The sequence below is a fragment of the Eschrichtius robustus genome, chromosome 12, assembly GCF_028021215.1.
Source record: "Eschrichtius robustus isolate mEscRob2 chromosome 12, mEscRob2.pri, whole genome shotgun sequence".
NCBI classification, from domain to species: Eukaryota; Metazoa; Chordata; class Mammalia; order Artiodactyla; family Eschrichtiidae; genus Eschrichtius; species Eschrichtius robustus.
Genome location: NC_090835.1, coordinates 25,447,191 through 25,469,340, shown reverse-complemented (window position 1 = coordinate 25,469,340; position 22,150 = coordinate 25,447,191). Strand labels below are relative to the sequence as shown.

Below are 22,150 nucleotides of genomic sequence, written 5' to 3'. Positions count from 1 at the left end.
ATTCCTCCTAACTTGTTAAGAAACCACTGTAAGGTTCAAAGGCTCTGAGGTCTTGACCTTCACGCTCGGTGAAGTGTGACTCGCCATCTTTGCCTGGACTGTTCATTTGCTTCCAGAGAGACGTTCTTTGGCCAACAGGTAACTTTCCCATAATATTCCATTAAAGAGCCATGACTACCTCAGACTGTCTGTCCCAGATGACAAATCTTCTTTAATTTTGCTTTCATTCTTTACAAGGAGATTAAGAAACCTCTAGTGAGAAATAAAAGGATATCAGAAGGCTCTCCCCAATTCAGGCACCTGACCTGGTTGATGAAGTTGAATTGAACTGAGGCCACTGCTTGGAAAGAGATTCTTTTTCTAAGAAGGAGAAGAACAGTGGAGAATCCTTCTCCTTTTTGATGAGAAGAAAGGAGCAGCTCAACATGGTGTTTGGCTGTCAGGAAATTAACCAATAAAGGAGGCTGCATGCAACGCTGCTGGATTTAATTAGGAAGTAGTAAGGCCACAGCAGTCACAGGCTCTAATTTATAATCCAGTCCACGAAGGAAAATGCTTGACCCATTGTGCACAGTGGCTGAAGGAGAAATGTGGGATTCCCCAAAAATAATTTGGATAGGGTCCTCAAGAACTTTGTTAACTGTTTTAAAAGGTACCACTCATTTGGATATTTAGGGTGAGGAAAAGCTGATGCAACCACTGAGAATTGATTCCAAGTAAGATTTTACAGTCTTTAAAGAAGGAATGATTCTGTGTATTTCCATCATAATTCCATCCCCCCATTAAGCACATGGCAGGTACTCAGTAAGTGAAGACAGCATGAGCAATAGTTATTATTCAATAATTATTCAATAATTCAGCCATCATGTACTTAGTTCATAACATGTGAAGGCTCCATATCGGGAGCTAAAAATATAAAGACACAGTTTCTGACCCTAAAACACTAGTGGTCACGTGGATAAATAAGGAACAAGTCTCAAATGAGTTGATGGTGACTGCATCCTTTTGGCTGCTCAGGTCAAAACCATGGAGTCATCCTTGACCCTTCTCTTTCTCTCATACACCATATTCAACCCATCCACTAATCATGATGGCTCTACCCTCAAAAGATATCCAGAATTTGACTGTGTACTGCCAATTCCACTGCTCCCACATGGGGACAAGCCGCCAGCACATCTCTCTTTGACTACTGCAATAACTTTCTAACCCATCTTTCTGTTTCTACCCTGTACCCTACCCACTGACCCCATCTATTCTCAACATAACAGCCAGGATACTCTTTTAAAAATATAAATATGATTATTTCATGTTTTTCCTTGGTTCAAAACCTCTAGTAGCTACCCTCGTCTTTCAGAGTTCAAGTCCTTTCAATGATTATATGGCCCTATATGATCTAGTCCTTATACCTGTTTAATCTCATCTGGGACTCTCCTCTGTGCTTACAAAGCTCCAGCCACACTGGCCTCCCTCTATCCTTGGAACAAACTAGACATATTCCTCCTTTAAGGATTTCACATTGGCTGTTCCCTCTGCCTGGAATGCTCTTCCCCTAGAGAGCCACTGTCTCTCGCTACAATTCAAGCATTTCAACTCCACTGTTCCCGCCCACCCTCAGTATCCCAATTTCCTTTATGCTGCTCTGTTTTCTAATTTTACTTATTACCTTCTATTACCTGTTTATTGTCTATCTCCTTCCACTAAAAAGTTCTAAGAAGACAGAAATTTTTATTTATTTTTTAATGTTTTTGTTCTGTTTTGTTCACTGTGCCTAGAACAGGGCCTGGCACATATTAAATAAGTGGCTGGCTGAATGAATGATGAGACATTGCAGAAAATGCTACAACAGAGGCATGTGTAAATGTTATATTTAATTAGCACGCTTGGCTAAAGGATCATTGCTTATCTATAAACGATTTCATGCAGACATTCCAAGATACAGATAACGGGTTCTAATTCAATCCAACAAATTCTCATTTCTAACTCAATATGGCCAGATGTTTGGACTAAGCCTCTGCAGAGGCTGTATTCAGATGCATGGAGTCCCTGCCTGGACATTATAAGAAAGTCCATTCATTTCTTTTAAAAACTGACTGCCCAGCAAGACTGCCCTGATTTCTTCTAGATCTGAGTGCAAGTCATGCTGCTTTTCAGAGCTAAGAAGAGTCTGGTTGTGCAAGGTGACTAGCTGAATCCCTTTCTGTCATTACCCCAGTCCCCATGTCCTTTTTTTAATGAAAAATAATTGGGTGAATTTCCTAATCACTTATGGAAGTTTACAGAATGATAATCTGAAGTGGGAATGGGCTGAGCAAACAGTTGAAAATGAACACAGGGTTGTTGGTGAGCTGTGGTTTGAAAATAGGAATAGGTATGAATTAATCATGCGCCTGGTCATGGTGAGAGAAAGATGAAGAAACTATGAAGTAACAAGATAGGCCATGTTAGCAATGACATAAGAAACACACTGCCAGTATAGAACCTTTTGGAATGACCGAGAATAATGAAATGTTGAATAAGTCCACCTGTGGTCTGCTATTGGTTAAGTCAACTAACACCTCTACTAAAACACTGGCATGTCAGTTACCCAAAGGACAGATTTTTTTTTTTTCTTAAAGACTCAAAAAGAGCAATGATTTTATGCTAAACTTACAAGGCAAATACTTTCAAAATTTGATTTGGGGATATATGGGGATATATGTATATGTATAGCTGATTCACTCTGTTATACAGCAGAAACTAACACACCATTGTAAAGCAATTATACTCCAATAAAGATGTTTAAAAAAAAAAATTCGATTTGGGGCCTATTTTCTAAGATCCAGAGTCAATTCCTTGATATTGACTACTATAACTACACAACTCTTAAATCAATAGGCTGAGGGTGTAATGTACAAGGGAGAAATAAAATAATGAATTTCAAGATCAACTTCTTTCTTTTATGAAAATACATGACATCTGAAAGCTGTCCACCTGCTATAGGGGAAAGGAAGTAGCCTCTGCCAACGGCTCCAGAGAACCAGAATTCCTGCAAACGGCAGGGGGCACCCATCTCACCTAAGTAGTTGTCATCCTCTGATTTCCCTGAGAAACTGTGCTGCCGCACATCGATGTTGGTAGCACCAGCTGGAATTCGGACCACAATATTGTAACCTGAAAAGAATTGAGCAGAAATTGAGCATTCCACAGATTGGTTCATTTCCTCTAAGCATGGTGTAAAAGGTGGCAACAAAGGAGTACAATATAATTCTCACTATTAGGTGTCTTATAGCCAGATGGGTAATGTACCTTATCAAGACTGATTTTACACTTGACATGAATACTTTTACATATTACACGTGGTTAACAATGTTTACACTTTGACTATTTTCCTTCTCATGGTTCTTAGGAACAAATTCTTACCATAATGTACTGTATTAAATGTTCCTGCCACTGTTTTGCACGAAGAATTATCGCCACCACAAACCCCACATTTATCTCTCCGGGCTTTTGAGTTTAAAACATGATCGCATCCAGCTTGCTTTTAAAAAGAAAACAGTTGAAATACATGGTAAGTATTAGAGAGATTATAAAATGATAAGTAATGTGTTTCTTTGAATGAGGTGCATTCAAAATGACAAGAACTTTCAAGTCTCTTTAAACTTTCAAGGGTTGGGAACTCAAATTGTCTTTAGCCTTGCAGTGGGAAAATGTGGTCCTTGGACCAGCAGCCATGGGCATCCCCAGTGATGTTGCAGATGCAGAATCTCAGGCCCCACCCAGATGTACTGAGTCAGAGTAGATTTTCCGGCATGCTAATAAGACCCTTAAGTGCTTCGTCTACAGATTAAAGTTAGAGAAGCACTAGTCTACAAGTAAGTAAAGTAAATGAGAAAAATAGCTCAGGAATAAAAAAAAAAAAGAGAGGTTGAGGACTGTATCCCATTAAAGAGCTCACAGCCCATCTTAAGGGAGCAGCCGCTGTCCATTGCAGGTTACTGCTGCCATGCAAAAATAGGAGCCCAGTGTTGATGTATCCCAATTTTTCAAAAGGGACTGGAAAATTTGATTTTATGTGAAATCCCCTATGTTTAAATACAGGCTATGAATGGAGGACAAAGCATGACTGCAGGCTGCCAGGTTGAGGCCTCAGGCTCTAAGCGGCCTCTTTAATTTCTTCACATCTTAATGCAATGCAGCAGTGTAGACTGGGGTCTGAAAAGGACACCGGAAATCACCAGAAAACCAGGAGGACAGAGTTCACATCCTCAACTATTTTGTTCCTTCGAATGAACTAGTCTTTGAGGAGAAACTCAATGTTTTGCTCTAGCGCATGAACTTAAAAAGGAAGACCGCACTGTAGCTGTGGGTCAGGAGGTGGGTGAAGCTCATAGGGGCTCTTCAATCAAATCCTATCAATGAGGAGCTCCAATGTGCCCTGGACTCCATGTAAGGACATCACCTCAGAGCCTGGCTGCGAGGGATGAGTTCTGACTGGTGAGAGCAGGGAAGTGGTGCCAAGCCCTCAAGAAATCAGTGCTCTGATGCTTTCCCATCTGCCAGAAGGGTCTCGATTTCCCTCCCAAGAATAATTTGCCTGTATGTCTTTGGTAGAAGTTATCCTGCTTCAAATCAGAAATCTGAGTGAGGCCGGCTCTTCCTCATAACATCTTTTTGGAGCACAGCTATTCAATCTACAAAACTCACTGTCAGGAAGCTTTTGGGTTTAACCTTATGCACTGCGGTTATCGTAAAGAAGTGTGTATGTGTGTCAATTATAATAAATCTTCACAGGGAGCTTTTTTTCAGACTCCCATAGAGAGTGTCAGAAAAATCTAGGGCAGTGGTTCTCAAACTTTGGCATGCATCAGAATCAGGTGGTGCTGGGAGGGATAAATTAGGAGTTTGGGACTAACAGATACACACTGCTATATGGAAAAGAGATAACCAGCAAGGACCTACTGTATAGCACAGGGAACTACACTCGATATTTTGTAATAACCTATAAGGGAAAATAATCTGAAAAAGAATACAGACACACACACATATGTAACTGCATCACTTTGCTGTACACCTGGAACTAACACAACATTGTAAATCAACTATACTTCAATAAAAAAATAAATCAAATCAAATAAAACATAAAGAAAAAAAAAGAATTAGGTGGTGCTGATGTTGGTCCGGGGGGCCCCACTTTGAGAACCACTGCCCTGGCGATAATGCACAGATACTAGCAGCTGCTACTCTATCAAGGAAGCCACACATCACAGCTTGGCAGCAAGACAACACAGTGAAGAAATCGCCACCTGGGACTCACCCGGCAAAGGCCTTGGACACAGATGTCGTTGGTGTCCTGGCCACACGGAGTTCCATCTACCACTCTGTCACGGAGCTGATAGTAGGCTGTGTTCCCCGCCACCCTGCAGAACAGCTTGCAGCGGTCCTTCATCAGAACTAGACAGGAGAAACACCATGCAACGTGACTTTTGTGCCTGGACCCCGTGCCAGCCTGCCAGCCACGAGCACGTCCCCAGATGCACTTACTTCCACTGTACTTCGGGACCCAGCGCACGTTCGGAAGCAGACCATTGATGTTGAAATGCTTTCCATCAAAGTGAGCACATTGTTCGTCTCTGAAGTCTCGCCTCTGCTTGGGACATGGCTCCGTGTTGCAGGACTTAAATTTCATCCTGCGTCCTACACAGTACTTCCCACCATTTTTTGGCCTAAGAAAAGGTAAAGAACACACACGCTGTATTATAATGTATTTCTCCCCATGACTTGATAATGTAAAGAACACACACACTGTATTATAATGTATTTCTCTAATGTATTATATAATGTCATGTATTACAATGCGGCTTCCTGTCTTTGAGGGAAGCAAATGTGAAGTGGTCAGTGACAGTGGCCAGGGCAAGGGCTCTGGAATCTGGGTTTGCACTCTGCCTTCAATATCATTAAGTGTATAATCTTGGGCCAGTCACTGAAAGTCCTTGAGCCTCAGCCCTTCCACTTGTAGAATGGGAAGGCACCACCTGGTAAGGCTGTTTTGAGGAAAAAATGGGAGAGCATCTAACTTAAAGTTTGAAACATAAAACCTGGCGTCTATTAGGCCATTCTGTGTCCTCCTTCCCCTGAACATCTACAGTCCTTCAGTTTTAAAAACACAGAAGGTCAAAGGTACAAATGAGTACTTGGAATGCTCCTGTCTACCTTCCGTATCATGGTACTTTCATGGGAAACCATCCTAAAACTTGCACCATTCCATTTCCATTCATTTCTGTCCCTCTTCTCTCTTCCTCTCTCTCCCTGCATGACCATTGTTTTTGCTTTGTTTTACAAATAAGATGGAATAAGGTGTGCTCATATTTTGACTAACTTAACAGGAGAACCAGGAGAGAGTGTACTGGTTTCATTAACTGTTGTGTGACAACAGTATGGAGGACGCCTTGCAAAGCATCACAATGCAAATTTAATCTCAGCATGCAACCCCGTTCGTGGATTTTCCAGATGTGACCCAGAGAGTATATTAAACAACCCATCTCCCAGCAGTCAACAGCTTGCCAAGTGCATCACAGAAACGGGAAGATCACAGAATCAGAGGAAATTGGACTCACTCACAGCCCAGGGCTGGAGCAGCTCTGATACCAGAGCTACTCGGATACCACAGGTACCACAGTTGAGGGCACCTCTCAAACTGAAAGATTTCTACCTTTTCTCTTTAGAATGAATCTTTCAGAGTAATTTGGACCATAAGAAGTGTTTTTGTTTTTGTTTTGGTTTTGTTTTGTTTTTTTTGCTTTGTTTTGTTAAAACAGGGCTTGGGGAAGGGAAACATATCCATGACTATAAAATACAGAATGAGGGGCAGTCTAGCTGAGCCCGTGAGGCTCTAGAGTTGGATCTGGCTTCTTATCTTGGCCCTACCCTCACTGTGTGACCTTAGACAGAGTTCCTAGCCTCCCAGAGCTTCAGTTTTCCTCTTCTCTAAAATGAGTGCACACAGCAAATGCCTAAAAGTGTTAGTGACTATGATGTTACATGTCAGCACAACCCAACCTAATCCCATCCGATTCAGCAGTTTGTTTGTTTTGAGTACCAAATCTGAGCTATGATGTGTGCACCGTGAGGCAGGTCTCAGTGGTACTGCAGAGTGCCTGAGTCTCAGGAAGGGCTGCCTGGCCATGATGCTGTCATAAACATGTTCCGTCCACCAAAGATTTGTGGAGGGAGGTAAGAGCATGGGCTTTGCAGTTACAAGCTGGGCAACTTTGTGTGAGTTACCTGGTCTCTGTGAGCTTCATTCTGCACATGTAAACAGAGATGATACTGTGCACCTGAAAGCCTTGTTATAAACAAGGAGCTCAGCAAGGAGACTCATAAGTATTCATTGTTATTATGAAGAAGACTGCATCAAGGGATGCAAAACGGCACAAAACCCAACAGTATCTATGTCTGATCGTTTCCCCATTAAGCCCGTATGATTTATATCTGTCTTGTGTGCTTGACTCGCCCATATTCACTCACATCTTGCCCAAGGGGAGGGTAGCTGAGGTACTTTTATATCAAGGGATGGAAGGTTCAGAAAAGTTAAGGACTTTGCCCAAGGTAACACAGCCAATAAAAGAACAGAGACAGGACTGGAATTCAAGCTTCCCAGGTTCTCCCACTGTGCTCTTCCTGCTTCATTCTCCAGGAACTATGGTCCAGAGTCCTGTCTTTTTCTTTTTTGGTGCCATTTAGAGATACAGCCTTGGTTTTCTGGATACCAAGTTCTTCTCTCAGTACCAAAGCACCCCAGTCTCATGCATAAAATATCACTGATGACACACGAATAACAGATCAGGCTCATACCGCTGTAAAACCTGTTTTTCCTTCTACAAGGAAGACCCCTTCAATTTTTTCTCAAATTGAAACGATCTCTGGAATCTTTTTAAATGTCCCAACAAACTATGGTGGATCCATCAGATCATTTACCTGTTGCCTGAAAGTAACTCATATTTCTTTCCCTTTGAAAACAAATTTTTTTCAGTGATTTTTTTTCTTTCGGTTCTCTTATATACGAAGTCTTTTCTGACTCTTGAAATTGATCAAGAGCAGCAGTTCCTTGGGCAGCAAAGAGTTAACATTTGCAGGTGGCTTCCTGATTCACATGGTAACAGAATCCACCTTTGCTTGCTTTGACCACTATCAAATGGCAAAGAGCATTTTGTGACTTATTTCTATAAATGACATTTTAAAAAGTAAAGAACACACAGAAAACACTCCATGTAAAAGGCAATATTGCCGAAGGTTATAGATACAGATTCTGGAAGGAGGAGTTGAATCCCAGCCCTGCTTCTTAACCATGGTGCAATCGTAGGTAAATCGCTCAGTGTTGCTAAGCCTCAGTTTCCCTACCCATAAAAGAAAGATGATGCTAATATCTACTTCAAGGGCTGAGTGAGGATTAATGGGTTAATAGATTCAAAGCACTTGAACAAGGTCAGCCGTACAGTAAATGTTTAGCCATTACATGGGTCTGTAAACTACAGCCTGTGGGCCAAGTCCAGCCTACTACCTGTTTTTACATGGCCAGTGAGATAAGAATAGTTTTTACACTCTAAAACAATTTAGAAATAAATAAAAAGAATATTTTGAGACACAAGAATTATATGAAATTCAAATTTCCTTGTTCATAAATAAAAGTTCTATTGGAACACAGTTACACCCACTCTATACATACTATCTACGCATGTTTTTCACTACATCAGCAAAGTTGAATAGCAGGGATAGCCATCCTGTGGTCCACAAAAACTAAGATATTTATTATCTGACCCTTTACGGAAAAAGTTTGCTGACCCCTGAGCAGTCTAGTGTACAGGGCACCATGTCAGTTTGCAACTTCAGTCACTGACTGTGCACAGCCATCCTGTGTGGTGGGTAGTAGCGTCCTTGTTTCTGAACCCTTGCTTGAACTGGGTTCAGAAATGTTAAGTAACCTGGCAAGGTCACATGCAGTTAAGTGAGACATACTGGCTGAGAGACCAAGGCAGGTCTCCCTGACCCAAAGCCCACAGTCTGGCCTCTCTCCCACGCTGCCTCTCTTGAGACAGGTCTCTTTCCATTTCAAAACTGATTCTATGACTTTATTTGCTTTTTATGTAAAGGCAAATGATATTTTATGAATAAGCATAAATTTGTCCTTTAGAAATATATGGCTTTTAAAATATCCTATATAACAGGATCTCTGCTTGATTTGCATGTCCTGTGTAATGAGGAGGGCTTTACGCAACTGAACTTACGTTTCAGCATGGAGAAATTCATGTTTTAATTTAATAATTTAGCTGGATGGAAGTTTTTTCCCCATATAGGCAAATATTGAAAATTATAGGAAATGTAGCTTTAAAAAATAATATTAATCACATTTTCCAACTATTAAGAGCCTTTTAAAATAATGTTTGTCAAATAGGGATGGAAAGGACTTAAGGAAATTGCTGATTAATTACTATGAAAGTAACTATATTCAGCACAGGCAAGCTGAATCATATATACAAAGAAAATTCACGATGCTGCATGGCCAAAGCTATGAAAGAATTTTTGCAAAGATCATGGCAGGTGCATTCTACTCTCAAGGAAAGCTAAACTTTGGTCTGCAAATGGGTTTGAACAGAAATCTCGACATCTATGTTTACTTACGATGAATTACAGTTAGCACAAGGAAGAAATTTCTAATGATACAACAGGCGGCCTGAGAAGGTAGTGTATTTTCTATATTTGGAGGGTTTTACGAAGGGGTCTAATGACCGATTACGGAGAATGCTGAAAGAATAGTCAAGGATTAGATGGGGTGGGCCAGGGAGCCATACTAGTGATCATTAATAATTCTGCCAAATGGGGCAGTCTATGGGACTGGATATCTCTATTCATTCATTAGTTAATGGCTCTCCCACAGCAACCAATTCTCAATACTTCAAAAGACAGATCCTTCTTGACTTATGGTAGGGTTATGCCCTGTTAAACCCATTGTAATTTGAAAATATCTTAAGTCGAAAATTCATTTAATGCCCTTAACCTACTGAACATCCTAGCTTGGCCTAGCCTACCTTTAATATGCTCAAAACGCTCAGGTTAGCCTACAGTTGGGCAAAATCATTTAACACAAAGCTTATTTTTTATAATAAAGTATTGACTGTCTCTTATAATGTATTGAAGACTATACTGAAAGTAAAAAGCAGAAGGGGTACCTGGGTACAGAATGGTTCTAAGTGTATTAGCTGTTTACCCTCACGATCGCGTGGCTGACCGGGAGGTGCAGTGGCCACCGCTGCCCATCGTCAACAGAGCATCATACCGCGTATCACTAGCCCGACCAAAGACCAAAATTCAAAATCTGAAGCACTCTTTCTACTGAACGAGAATTGCTTTTGCACCACTGTAAAGGAATCTTAAGTCTAACCATCATAAGTTGGGGACCATCTGTAAATTCATCCAACTCAGCGCTCAAAAAAACTTTGCTGCCATTCTTTACAGCCAAATGAGAGATTGGTTTTCTTAGATGAAACAGACAGATGTTTATTCCCTTTTATGGAAGATTTCATAAGCAGTTGCTACGCTCAAAGCCTAAATGGGAAATATTTAGTTCACAAATCCTGTCTTTTCTCAAATCTATGAGTTTATTATTATTCTTTAATTTAAGCTATCTCCTAATTTAAAAGCAAAAGAGAAGCACGAGAAGAAGGAAATACTTTGCCCTTCCTAAAGAACTCGTGTGATTTTTTAGTTTGATAGACTATAACAATTCTATAAACCATTTTGTTCCAGCCACCAGGAAGCTCAGAGCCAAATTTAGAGCACAAAACAACAAGTATATGGGCCAATGGCCTGGTAATGCATCTTCTATTTCCAATGCTTTGTCTTGTTTTGGTACTCCAAGTTATGTTTTTGGTCATTCTGATTTCAAATTTTATTCTATTACACGTTTCTTATAGATCAGGTGACCACATAATTGTTTAATTCAGGACACTTTGAGAATTGAAAGGGGAGCTATCAATAACTTCTCCAGGACAACAGATGTAAACTGGGACCATCCTTACAAACCAGAACATATGCTTATCTTATATGTAGGGCATCAGTCAAAAATGGGATTAAGGGCTTCCCTGGTGGCGCAGTGGTTGAGAATCTGCCTGCCAATGCAGGGGACACGGGTTCGAGCCCTGGTCTGGGAAGATCCCACATGCCGCGGAGCGGCTGGGCCCGTGAGCCACAATTACTGAGCCTGCGCGTCTGGAGCCTGTGCTCCACAACAAGAGAGGCCGCGATAATGAGAGGCCCGCGCACCGCGATGAGGAGTGGCCCCCGCTTGCCACAACTAGAGAAAGCCCTCGCACAGAAACGAAGACCTAACACAGCCATAAATAAATAAATAAATTTAAAATATTAAAAAAAAAATAAATAAATGGTACAGCCATTTAAAAAAAATTTAGGAAAAAAAAATGGGATTAAAAAAATAAAGCATTTAAAGATAAAACATTAGGGCTCCATTCTCCTGATGGTGAACCAGTTGGGACCAACAACTTTTTTGGGATATGAAATTAGAAAGAATATGCTTTCTAAAGCTTGCTCATCAAGTATAGCATGATCCCATGCACATGGCAAGGCTGCGTCTCTTTTTTAGCTTGCATGCTTTCAAGGAAGAAAAAAAAACCTAAAAATATAGCTTAAAGTATCCAGATGCTAAATAAATACATTTTTGAATCACATGAATACAGTGAAAACCTAAGAACAACCCAGTGTTCTCAATAAAGGTAGACCTTGGATTCTGAAAATGGAGATCTTCATTATATTCTAAGGGCTCCACAAACTGAGAAAAGCATTTTGCCAGCAATGGGGGCGCTGGGAGGGGCTGCATTCCCTGAAACTTCCTGAGAATCAGGACAGCAACCACTTCCACATTCTACATAATGAACCATTTGCTCTGCGAATTTCTCTGAACAAGCTCTTAAACTGATTTGGACCTGACTTTCCCTTTTCAGTGTCCCTTTCCCTTGTCTAATTGACTCCCCCAGTGCCATCATAACCTTGGTTTTAAGAGGCAGACTCCTTCCTTAGTTCACAGGGACATCCCGAAGTGCAAATAACTTGGAGGAGTTTTAATGAAATGATGTCAGTGCTGACACTCAACTAGGTGGATTGTATTATTTTAAAACCTCCCATAGCAAACAGCCAGGACAAGGACCTCTAATTGAAGTCTTTAATGATCGGTTCCTAACTTCTGAATGAGAGGATCTTTGTTTCACTTTGAAGCTCAAGATCTTTTCCTGCTGAGATCTTTACACTGGGTGATTTTCTTTGTCTGCTCCATTCCAATTATGGAGTGATTTATCTCTTTCCACTTTCCACACTACTTTTAGAATTATTCTAAGACTATTAAAAAAAACAAAAACAACCCCGCACTTCTTTTGAATGGAATATTCTTGAGTCAAAATGTTAAAAGTACCTACTGTTTGCAATATCCACACTCTCATGATAATAATAGCTTACTCTAATAATCATGATTTGGTTCAATGTAGCCACCCAAGAGTTTTTAAGTTTTAAAAGAATTCATCATATCTGCTGCTAGCTTAAAATGTTTTATTTTAAAACTTCGACAGTGCAAGTAGCTAGGATATATATAACTGCTTTTAACAAGCAAGTTGTGGAACAATATATATAGGATGACCCTTATTTTATATTCTGTAATATTTATTTCATATAATACATATTACATCTATAATCTCTTTTAAAAGTTTGAAATAACATACAACAAATTATTTTTTAGTGGTTATTTCTTGTGGGGGAGTATTGGGGGTAAGAATAACAATGGCAGGAAGTTTTTATATGATATACTTTTGTATCTGAATTTTTTGAAAGCATCTACTATATTTATATTATTATTTTAAAAACTAATACTAAGTATAGACGCTATGGAAAAATCTAACATGTATTAGTTTATATCCATAGCTACAGTGTTACTTTTACAGACCAGAGCCTGTGTCTTATAGCTCTTTCCTTGTCCTTAGAGATTAATATTATGTGGATATGAAATAATGTTGGACTGTGAACAAAAATAAATTAAAATAAACTGATCACCATCTGTGATTTGGACTATACAGATTATTTATTTAGACCAGGGCTTGCAACAGCAGGCTAAAGCTATGTCCTTTTTGGTATACACAATTCATATTCTCCTTATAAAAAATTGGAAGCACCCCACCCTTGGTCTGCAGTACTCTACAGTACAACCTAGTCTACTGCACAAGCCTACTTTGCTCCTCTGCCTGCTTGCTTCTCTCTACAATCCAGTCTGCTATCCTTAATGTAGGCTGTTAAAAATAAATGAGTACTGCTGAGCCAAACCCTTTTACAAAATTCCAACGCAGCTGGTTCTTAAAAATGGTTGTGAGTTTGCACATCTAAAAACTCATCTGGGAAGACCTCTCGGGCTACATAGGTTCAATGGCAATACTATCATGTATTATTTTCTATCCCTTTCAACTTTATGCATCTTACATCCACACAAAATTTGATGTCATTACTTATAATGAAGTTAGCAACTTTTTAAATCCACTTATAAATAGCCTCTCCCCAAACACGTATCTATCATGATAAGATGTTGGGAAAGAAGCCTGTGGGCTTTATTTGAGCTTGTAAGTTTCAACAAGGTTCTACTGGTAGAGACAGTCATGGTCACACTCTGAGAATTATCCTGAAAAGCAGTTTACTTTACTTTTGATTCAAAAGTAAATCCTGACTTAGGGCTCCAGGTCCCCTGGGGTTCACTCATGCCGCCTTGGGGGTCTGTGTGCTCTTTTCAGCGTTTCAGTAGCTAACTGGAAAGGATACATTTATCTACAATCTGGAAGGAAATGTCCGATTTCTTTGTTTCCTCATGAAAATCCACTTGTTCACTTTATTAGTGTGCTATCCCAAGCTCTGGGCGGGGGCGGGGGGGCAGGCAGTGAGATATACCTGACTGTCAAAATTGTTGACCAACCAACACAAAGCATCTACCATTTAAGAAACAAAACTTTTAATAATAAAGGGTCACAGGAGAAAAATAATAATACAGAGAGATAGAGCTTAGATAACATTGGTCTGGGCAGCTCTAGATGTCTACCCACTGTCTAATTTGGAAAGAGCGCTTTACTTGCCTCCAGCTAAATTATCCCCTTTAGGAATTTTTCACCCCTGCTACCCCAATAATAAGAGTGACGAGTTCTAGGACTTACTCTGGTCTGTTGCACTCTCGAACAGCTGTTTTGATACCCCCTCCACATGTTCTTGAGCAGGTTCCAAAGTGACTCCAACTTCCCCAGGATCCATCAGTCACAGGGACCTCCATTTCTTTGGGAACACAAAATCCAAACTTGCAGTGCTGTATTTAATAAGGGGAACAGTGAGGGAGAGCTCGGTTCTTGAGATATTGTAGGACCCGCTGTCCTTTTAAATATACCACACTTGCATTGTTTTCCATGTGCTGGTTTGAAATGCTACAATTTCATCATCTACGTGAGTCATGGAAATGGTAGGGAGTTTAATCTCGGGCTCAGTGGTTTTAGTCTGTGTCTTCATTTACCACTGGCTTGAATAAAACTGGCCAATGAGTGGCTGGCTCCAGGCTGTTAGGGTAAGTCCCATGGCCAGCCTAGAAGCGCTCAATTAGTCTACTTGGAAAAATGAGGCGTGGAAATGGGCTGTCTACTGGTTGTAGACAGGGCCGAAATGAGTTATTGGATTTGCATAGTGCACCTCCATTAACAAGGCCTAGAGATGTTGTGAGTCTGGTAAAATACAATGCTTTACTGCTCCTCACAGATTTGAAAACCAATTTTAATTAAATGGAAGAGGGAAAAAAAAGCTAGTTACATGATTCCTATAAACTCACTCTAGCAGAGCACACAGGATGAGACTAAAGCAAAAATGGACACATTACAGAGAGCCCTAAACTTTATTGCTTTTTGGTTACTAATGGTTTCTGATTCTGCAGCCTAGAGCAGGAAGAAGGCCATGATGCTTAAAGCAAAACAAAGTAAAACTCCTCAGCAGGACAAGTGAGTGGAGAAGCCCATTTCAACCCTCTGCCATTGTTGGGGTGTGAGGCCCTGACACAAAGCCGAGGTCACTGAGCAATGGACAAAGGAAGAGGGGCACCAGTGGCGGCAGGAGGGTGATGCCCTGCCGCTCGCTCAGATCTCTGAAGCGGAGCTGGTGGTGGCCACTGTGATTTATCCGCAGGGAGGACCCAGGCACGGAGGTTAGAAGCAGAGTAGCCTGGAGGCCAGGCGGTGGGGGGAGCGTGTGGGGAAAGGGAACAGATAAGAGGTTGGTGAAGCCTCAGTCAATGGCCAGTCCCAGCAAAGGTCTGGCGAACAATTATTTTAAAGAGCGCAGTTAGGCTTTCTCTGTTCTGCCCTGCCTTCTCCCTTGTAATTACCCTCCTGAGTATCTGAGAACACATCCCTTTTCCTGGGCTGTTTGGCTGAGGCTGAAAAGGTTTGGCATCCAAAGAATCTTGGGCAACTCTGCACCCGAGAAATGAGGGCAGAGGTGACCACATCACTCCCTGAAATCATTTTATAGTTGTCTTTACAGCGGTCTTGAACATTCCTTGGAATATATGTACATAAAATCAATGAGAGGCAGCTTGGTCTAGAGCACCACTATCCAATAAGAATGTAACATGTGCCACATATGTAATTTAAAAAATTCTAGCAGCCACATTAAAACAAGTAAAAAGAACACTGAACATAACCTTAATATATTTTATTTAGCTCAAAATGTCTAAGACATTACTATGTCTCCATGTAATCAACATAAAATTATAAATAAGATTTTTTCCCACACTTTCTTTTTCACGCTAGATTTTTAACACCTGGTGTGTATTTTCATTTTAGCACATTTCAGTTCAGACTGACATTTCAAATGCTCGCCAGTCATGAGTAGCTAGTAGCTGCCGTTATCGGACAGAGCAGGTCTTAAGGGGACAAAGCTTAGCAGGCAAACAGTCTGGTGGTGTGGGATGGCCATTCTACAAACTAACTGTGACCTCGGGTGAGTCACTGAACTCTATTTCCATAGCTGAAAAATGGGGACCTACCTGCCAAAGTTGTTTTGAGTATAACATGAGACAATGTATGGAAAACACCTAGTACACAGCTGAGCACATAGGAGACCCAACTTGAATAAGGTTTGTAATAATAAAAGCAAATATTTACATAGCACTTAACATTTGCCAGGCATTGTTCTAAGCGCTGTGTATGTATTAACTTACTTAATCCTCACAGCATACTATGAAATAGGTACTATTATTACCCCGATTTCTACAGAAAAGAAAATGGAGGCACAGGGAGGTTGATGTCAAACATCTGGTAAGGGGCTGAGCTGATACTGAAACACAGACAGTCTGGCTCCAGAGTGCATACTCTTAGCTGTGACACATGCTGTCTCTCAACTGTGAGCAAATGGGAACAACTGTTGACATCTAAATAAAGACTGAAATTTAAAAGCAAGATTAATGAGATGGTTAGGTGAGGCTGACACTCCAACGTGTCTAACCAATATCTATTCTCTCCTTCATCCTTATTGATAGAATCTATATTTCCCTGGATTCTTGTATAGACAGGAATGGTCAAAGAGATGTCAGCATAATTCACTGGGTCAGATTCCTGGGAAGGTCCTTTTGCCCCTTTGTTCCTTGCCCTTTGGCTTCATTCTGCCTGGGACTCAGAGTTGATGGCTGGAGCTGTAGCAGCTATTTTGTGACTCTGAGGATGATGGCCATTTGCATATGATAGTAGAGCAGAAAGAAATTAGGAGCCTGGGTCTCTGATGATTTTGTAGACCTACCATAATAGCTCCATGACCTGCCTACCTCTGACTAGTTTTTTGTGTGTGTGTCAGAAAAAGAGCCAATTTGCTTACACTACTATAATTTGGTCTGACCTGAACAAAATTCCTAATTAATATACAATTGAGGTCACAGCTGATGCCCAAATTCAGCCATCAAATCTTGACACCAGGTACACATTTTATAAATTCTACACACTAAGGAGAACATTCCTATGACTAGTCATGGACTTCCATAATGAGAATTTGTCTGTAAATACATTTTTTCCTCATGTCACTTCAGTCTTCAATCTATTGGCCTCTCTATTCTATAGACTCTACCTCCACACAAGAATAATCTTCAAAGAGACCATAATTCTCATTAAGCATTACCATAAACCAGAGCAGAATAAGGGCATAGGTTAAGCAGAGTGTTGCCATTCAGCACTGGATTCAAATGTCCTCATAGGGTCCCTTTTTTAAAAGAAAACCTAATTAAAAATTCATCTGCAAATTAAACATTTCTTACTGATATGACCACTGGCAGGGGTTCACAGCAGAGGGAGAACCTCAGAGGGAGAGGGGAAGAACCTGAGGCGACAGAGGCTGGAAATGGGGACTGTTTGGCGAGTATGTATCAAGATAATCTATTTTAGCAGGAATTGAACAAACAATAATTATATACTGGAAAAGCCATTACATCATAACAAAGCATTAGCGGCTACTGGAGCCAGAGCCGAAATATAGTCAGCCTTTCCTAAAGTGTTCAGAACCACTTAAATGATATTTTACATAAATGCTCTTTTTGAGATTGGAAGAACGACTTGGAGGTCAGTTTTGTCCCAAGGAGGCTTAAAACACAAGAGTTTCAAATCTCAGATTTACAAACAGGGTTAAAATGAAAATGTTAATGGACTTAAGAAGAGAATGGAGAAAATAAAAGGACATGAGAGAGTCATTCATCAAAATAACATTGTGTCAGCAACCCAAGACAGATTACTGCTGAGGGAGCAGGGCAGAGAGACGAGAAAGAAAAAAAAAGAATTAACCCAGCAGCAAAGGGATACAGAATTTGCTAGAGAAACGGATAAGGTTTTACTGCCAATTCTATGAAAACAAAAGCGAAATGGAAAAACACAAAGAACGTCTATGCCAACATATTCACCATCTTATTTGTAAAATGCATAAATGTTCTTCTGGGGAATAAACAAATGAACATCCACATCTTTAATATAAGTTGCTAGACTTAGCCGCTTTTCTAAAACAAACTAAAAATGTACCTATCATGTTCTCCACATAGCTGCTTCTCTGAAGGTGTTCTGAATCTGCCTTTTGGAATGCCTTGATGTCTCTTGCTTTTGCTGAACAAAAGCATACAAGGGAAATGTTTTCTGAAAGATCTCCCCAATTTCCCCATTTGTCAGGTATAAGATTACCGTGCAATCTCTTATTTTCTGTTTCCGTTACAAAAACAGAAGATTAGAAAAAGACACAACAGACATCTTCCCAGGTTCTGTGCTCCACAATTGACTGGGATACCATAGTACTACATGGAGCGTGGTAGCCTGTACATGACTATTTTACTAAATACAATTCATTTCATCATACAATTGAAAGCTCTACTTTGTTATGGTTTTTCCAGCAGTAACATGGGTCAGAAATAGACATAGTAGGTGGGTGCATCAGATTGACTAAGAACCGTGACACAATACCAGTGATTTTTTTGAGCTCAGACAGACTCCATTTAAATATATAGTTGGCTGGCTCCAACTCAAGCCAGCTAGCCAAGTTGTCAACTAGATACCATGTCTATTGTCATCTCCCACCAACTGAGAGCAGCTATAGGGGTCACTGTGTTTAGAAGGACTCTGAGGCCACATCTTCATTTAGGAAGAAAGAGTGAATGCTTGATGGCTCCCACGGAAACCTGAGAACCATAACCCACTCAAACCTATGATCCTCTGGCCATCAGAACTTTGAGTTAAATGTTTTGCAAAATGCGAAAGGTTCACTCTGGCCAAGGAGATATATTTCTTCTTAAGCTGATGAAAGGTGTGGTGCAGAAACTGTTATGCCTATGTCCTTAGGCTGTTTTCTTAGGCGGCTCCTGGAGAAAGCTGTATTCTCAGTTGCTAAGGTCCTAGCCATCGAGAAGTGAGACCAGAGCTGATGGAGTAACCAAGCTAAATCAAGTGAAAAATCACCTTCATTATAATTTTATAAAACCACCCTAATAACATTTAAAAAATAAGAAAACCACTCTGAGAAATGAGTGGATAAGCCACTAGTTCTCCTGTTTGACCATGGAAACTTAAAGAGCTCAGTGAGCTTGAGTTATGGCCACTCCTGTGGACCCTGCAGCCCCTTCAGACAAAGAAAGCAAAGGAGAGAATTGGGAAGGGAGTGGGTAGGGTGTGTGAGGACTCCGCCCTGAATGAGCTGAATGACCTTGGGCAAGTCACTTCGCTTTTCTGTTTGCTATCTATATAACTGGGGAAGGGACGGTTAAGTTCCTCACCTCTGAGGACCCCATGTTTCCATGGAAACACTCTGGGGGCTACTGATTCCACAAGGTAAAGTAGAAGAACAGAAAATGAGAACAAAATATTAAAAGTGAGTAAAGTGGACAATGAGAGAAGAAAGGAAAAAACTTATGTAAGGATAACATGAGACTCAGATATAGTACAGGGATTACATCATAGGTGAGTGACTGAACACCATTTTTTGTATGGATTAAAAAAATCAGGTTTATATCTAAAACTTTTTGTAACCAAATCCATAACATACTACCTTTTTTTTTTTTTTTTTTTGAGATGGACACCAGGTGCAAAAGGTTGCATTAATCATATTCCTAGTTGCTGGGACATTGTTATCATTGGGTTGTACAAGCAGCAGATTTTGTTGGGTTATTAACCAATAAGTAGGAGCCATATAACCAACTCAGAGTGTGGATTTGGATGAATCTCAGGTGACATCACAGTGCCTTAAAGGGGTCAATACAGGCTGGGAAAAGCCTTGTATCCAAGTAGTGAGCACAGTAAGTCTTCCCATATTTCCGTAATTTTAAGACGTTCCACCAACTTAATAACAGCCTTCCACTGCCACCCCAAAAGAAAGAGGAAGAGAGAGAAAGAGAGAGAGAGAGAGAGAGAGAGAAAAGAAATGTTACCTCACATTAAATGTACCCATAAATTGAAAAGTACATTGGGATTTAAAAAACATTAAAATGAGAAAAAGTATGTCTTAAAATCGAGGCAATAATGATAGCTATGTCCCTCGTGTCAGTATTATGCTATAAGGTAAGTTTGCACAATTTTCAACAGTAAAGTTGAACCTCCTGCCTCAAAAATGTATTATGCATGCTGAAATATGCTGCATTAACTTATGTTCTAAACAATGGTGACTGAGCCTACAGCCCAAATCTTGCCCATATCTGCCCCAAAACAGAAGGACGGATCGGGGCGTTACTTGCCTTTCCAGGCTCACACTCGGTCCCATCAGCCCAGGGCGTGTGCTGAGTCCGGCAGCCTTTGTGCGCTCCATCCACGTTATTGCACCAGAGCCGTCTACACTGCATCTGCGCAATTCAGTTGAATGACAATTCAGTGACAATGTGATTAGAGGATATCAAGCAAGGCAATGGTTGCTTTCAACTAACGTTTTGCCAATGATGTAGAGCGTAGGTTAGAAAGGGACTTTTTTCTTGGTATGATAAATGATAAAATATTCCAACGGATACAGAGAGCAGCCCAGGAGACACATTTCTATGCCTGGGAGGACTTGCGGGGGTGTCAAAGGGGAACTACTGTGCAACAGAAACATACGCGATGTCATCTGGTCCTAGTAACATCTCCCCATTATTACAGATAAGGAAACTGAGGCTGGCAAAGAGTAAAGTATCACACTGGAAATATGTGATGTGAGTTTAGGTTTGCAATGAGCTGTGATTGGAGAGTGGGTTTTGAGTTACATTGTGATTAGAGTTAACGTTTGGACTGACGCTAAAACTGGTGTTTTTTCCTACTAAGCCATATATTACCATGATCATATTATGACTCTTTTCTAGGGCTTTCAGGGGTTGTCAGAGGAAAGAAGGGACAAAGTATCATGAAATATTTCAGGTATACAAAAAGTATGAACAATAACATAATGGATACCCATGTGTCCACCACCCAAACAAAGAAAGAAGACTTGACTTCACAGGCCCAGCTGAATGCCATGCACACTCATTCTCAATCCCAATCCCTTCCCCTTCTTCCCACAGGTAACCACTGTCCTAATGATGCTCACCATCTCATCATTCCCATTGCTCTTACTACAAATGTATAAATATCTATCAATAATACACAGCATTTCAGCTTTAAACAAACAATGCTGTCCGATATTTCAGAATATATGGATACATCCTACAACTTCCTGTTTTCCCCCCCTCTACACACTATGTTTTTTGAGTTATCCAAGTTGACATATTTAGCTCTATTTCGGGCATAGTTTTTAAAGATAATTTTTCCCCTGATGATGAAAATAAACAATATTCAGAGTAGAAAAATTCAGAAGCTACTATTTTTTAATAGAAAAAAAGCTTTAAACGATCCAGTCTTTCCTGAAGCTTTTTTCCCCCTTTTACATTGAGAACATACTCTGTAAAATAATTGTTTATCCTGTTATTTTAATTTAAAACTACAGCTAGAGCATGTTCCCTTATAGAGTTACTTTTCAATTTTTGTATAATATTTCATTAAATGGAGATACTATAGTTTGCTTAACCTTTCCATTCTTGGGCATGTGCCATTACTCCTCACGTTTGCTATCATGAGTAACAGAGAAACGAATATAATCATAGATACATTTTACAGAAAATTTTTTGTTATTTCCATGGAATCACTGTACCTGCCAATTTACCATGCTATCTCTGAACCACTCCCAGCAACATAAACAAACAAATACCCAAAAGAATAGAATGGGGCATCCCAGAGAAGCACACTTCTGCTGATACGCCTCCTGATAACCACTGGATCAAATCACTGGTCCAAATGTCCATGACACATACATCAAAGCATCACACACTTGCCAGCTGAGCTACCACCAGAAACAGTTTCAAGCCCCAGGTGGTCATAGGACACAGCTTCGACAAGCTAATACAGGGAAACCGGTCTGTCTCATGAATTACTGAATCTAGAAGAGCGCCTATAATAAAAGTCATCTGGACAAGGCAGTGGGAAGAAAAGGAGACAAGGAGAGAAAAGGGCTGAGCTCTGTCATTACGAGCTCTGTAACCTTGTCCCCTCTGAGCCTCCCTTACCACTTATAAGATGAAAATGGTAACAGC

The 22,150-nt window shown here is 40.4% G+C and overlaps 1 protein-coding gene across 2 annotated transcripts in view; it reads right to left on the bottom strand.

Annotated features, from left to right (window-relative positions):
- Nucleotides 1-22,150, bottom strand: part of ADAMTS9 (ADAM metallopeptidase with thrombospondin type 1 motif 9) — a 169,212-nt gene that overhangs the window by 108,068 nt on the left and 38,994 nt on the right. For both annotated transcript variants that reach the window (XM_068557319.1, XM_068557320.1), the window contains 6 exons: nt 20,294-20,398; nt 14,226-14,371; nt 5,521-5,702; nt 5,294-5,430; nt 3,400-3,517; nt 3,055-3,150 (listed from right to left, as the gene is read on the bottom strand). In XM_068557319.1, coding sequence (XP_068413420.1) covers nt 3,055-3,150; nt 3,400-3,517; nt 5,294-5,430; nt 5,521-5,702; nt 14,226-14,371; nt 20,294-20,398 — 784 coding nt within the window. The remainder of the gene's footprint in view (nt 1-3,054; nt 3,151-3,399; nt 3,518-5,293; nt 5,431-5,520; nt 5,703-14,225; nt 14,372-20,293; nt 20,399-22,150) is intronic.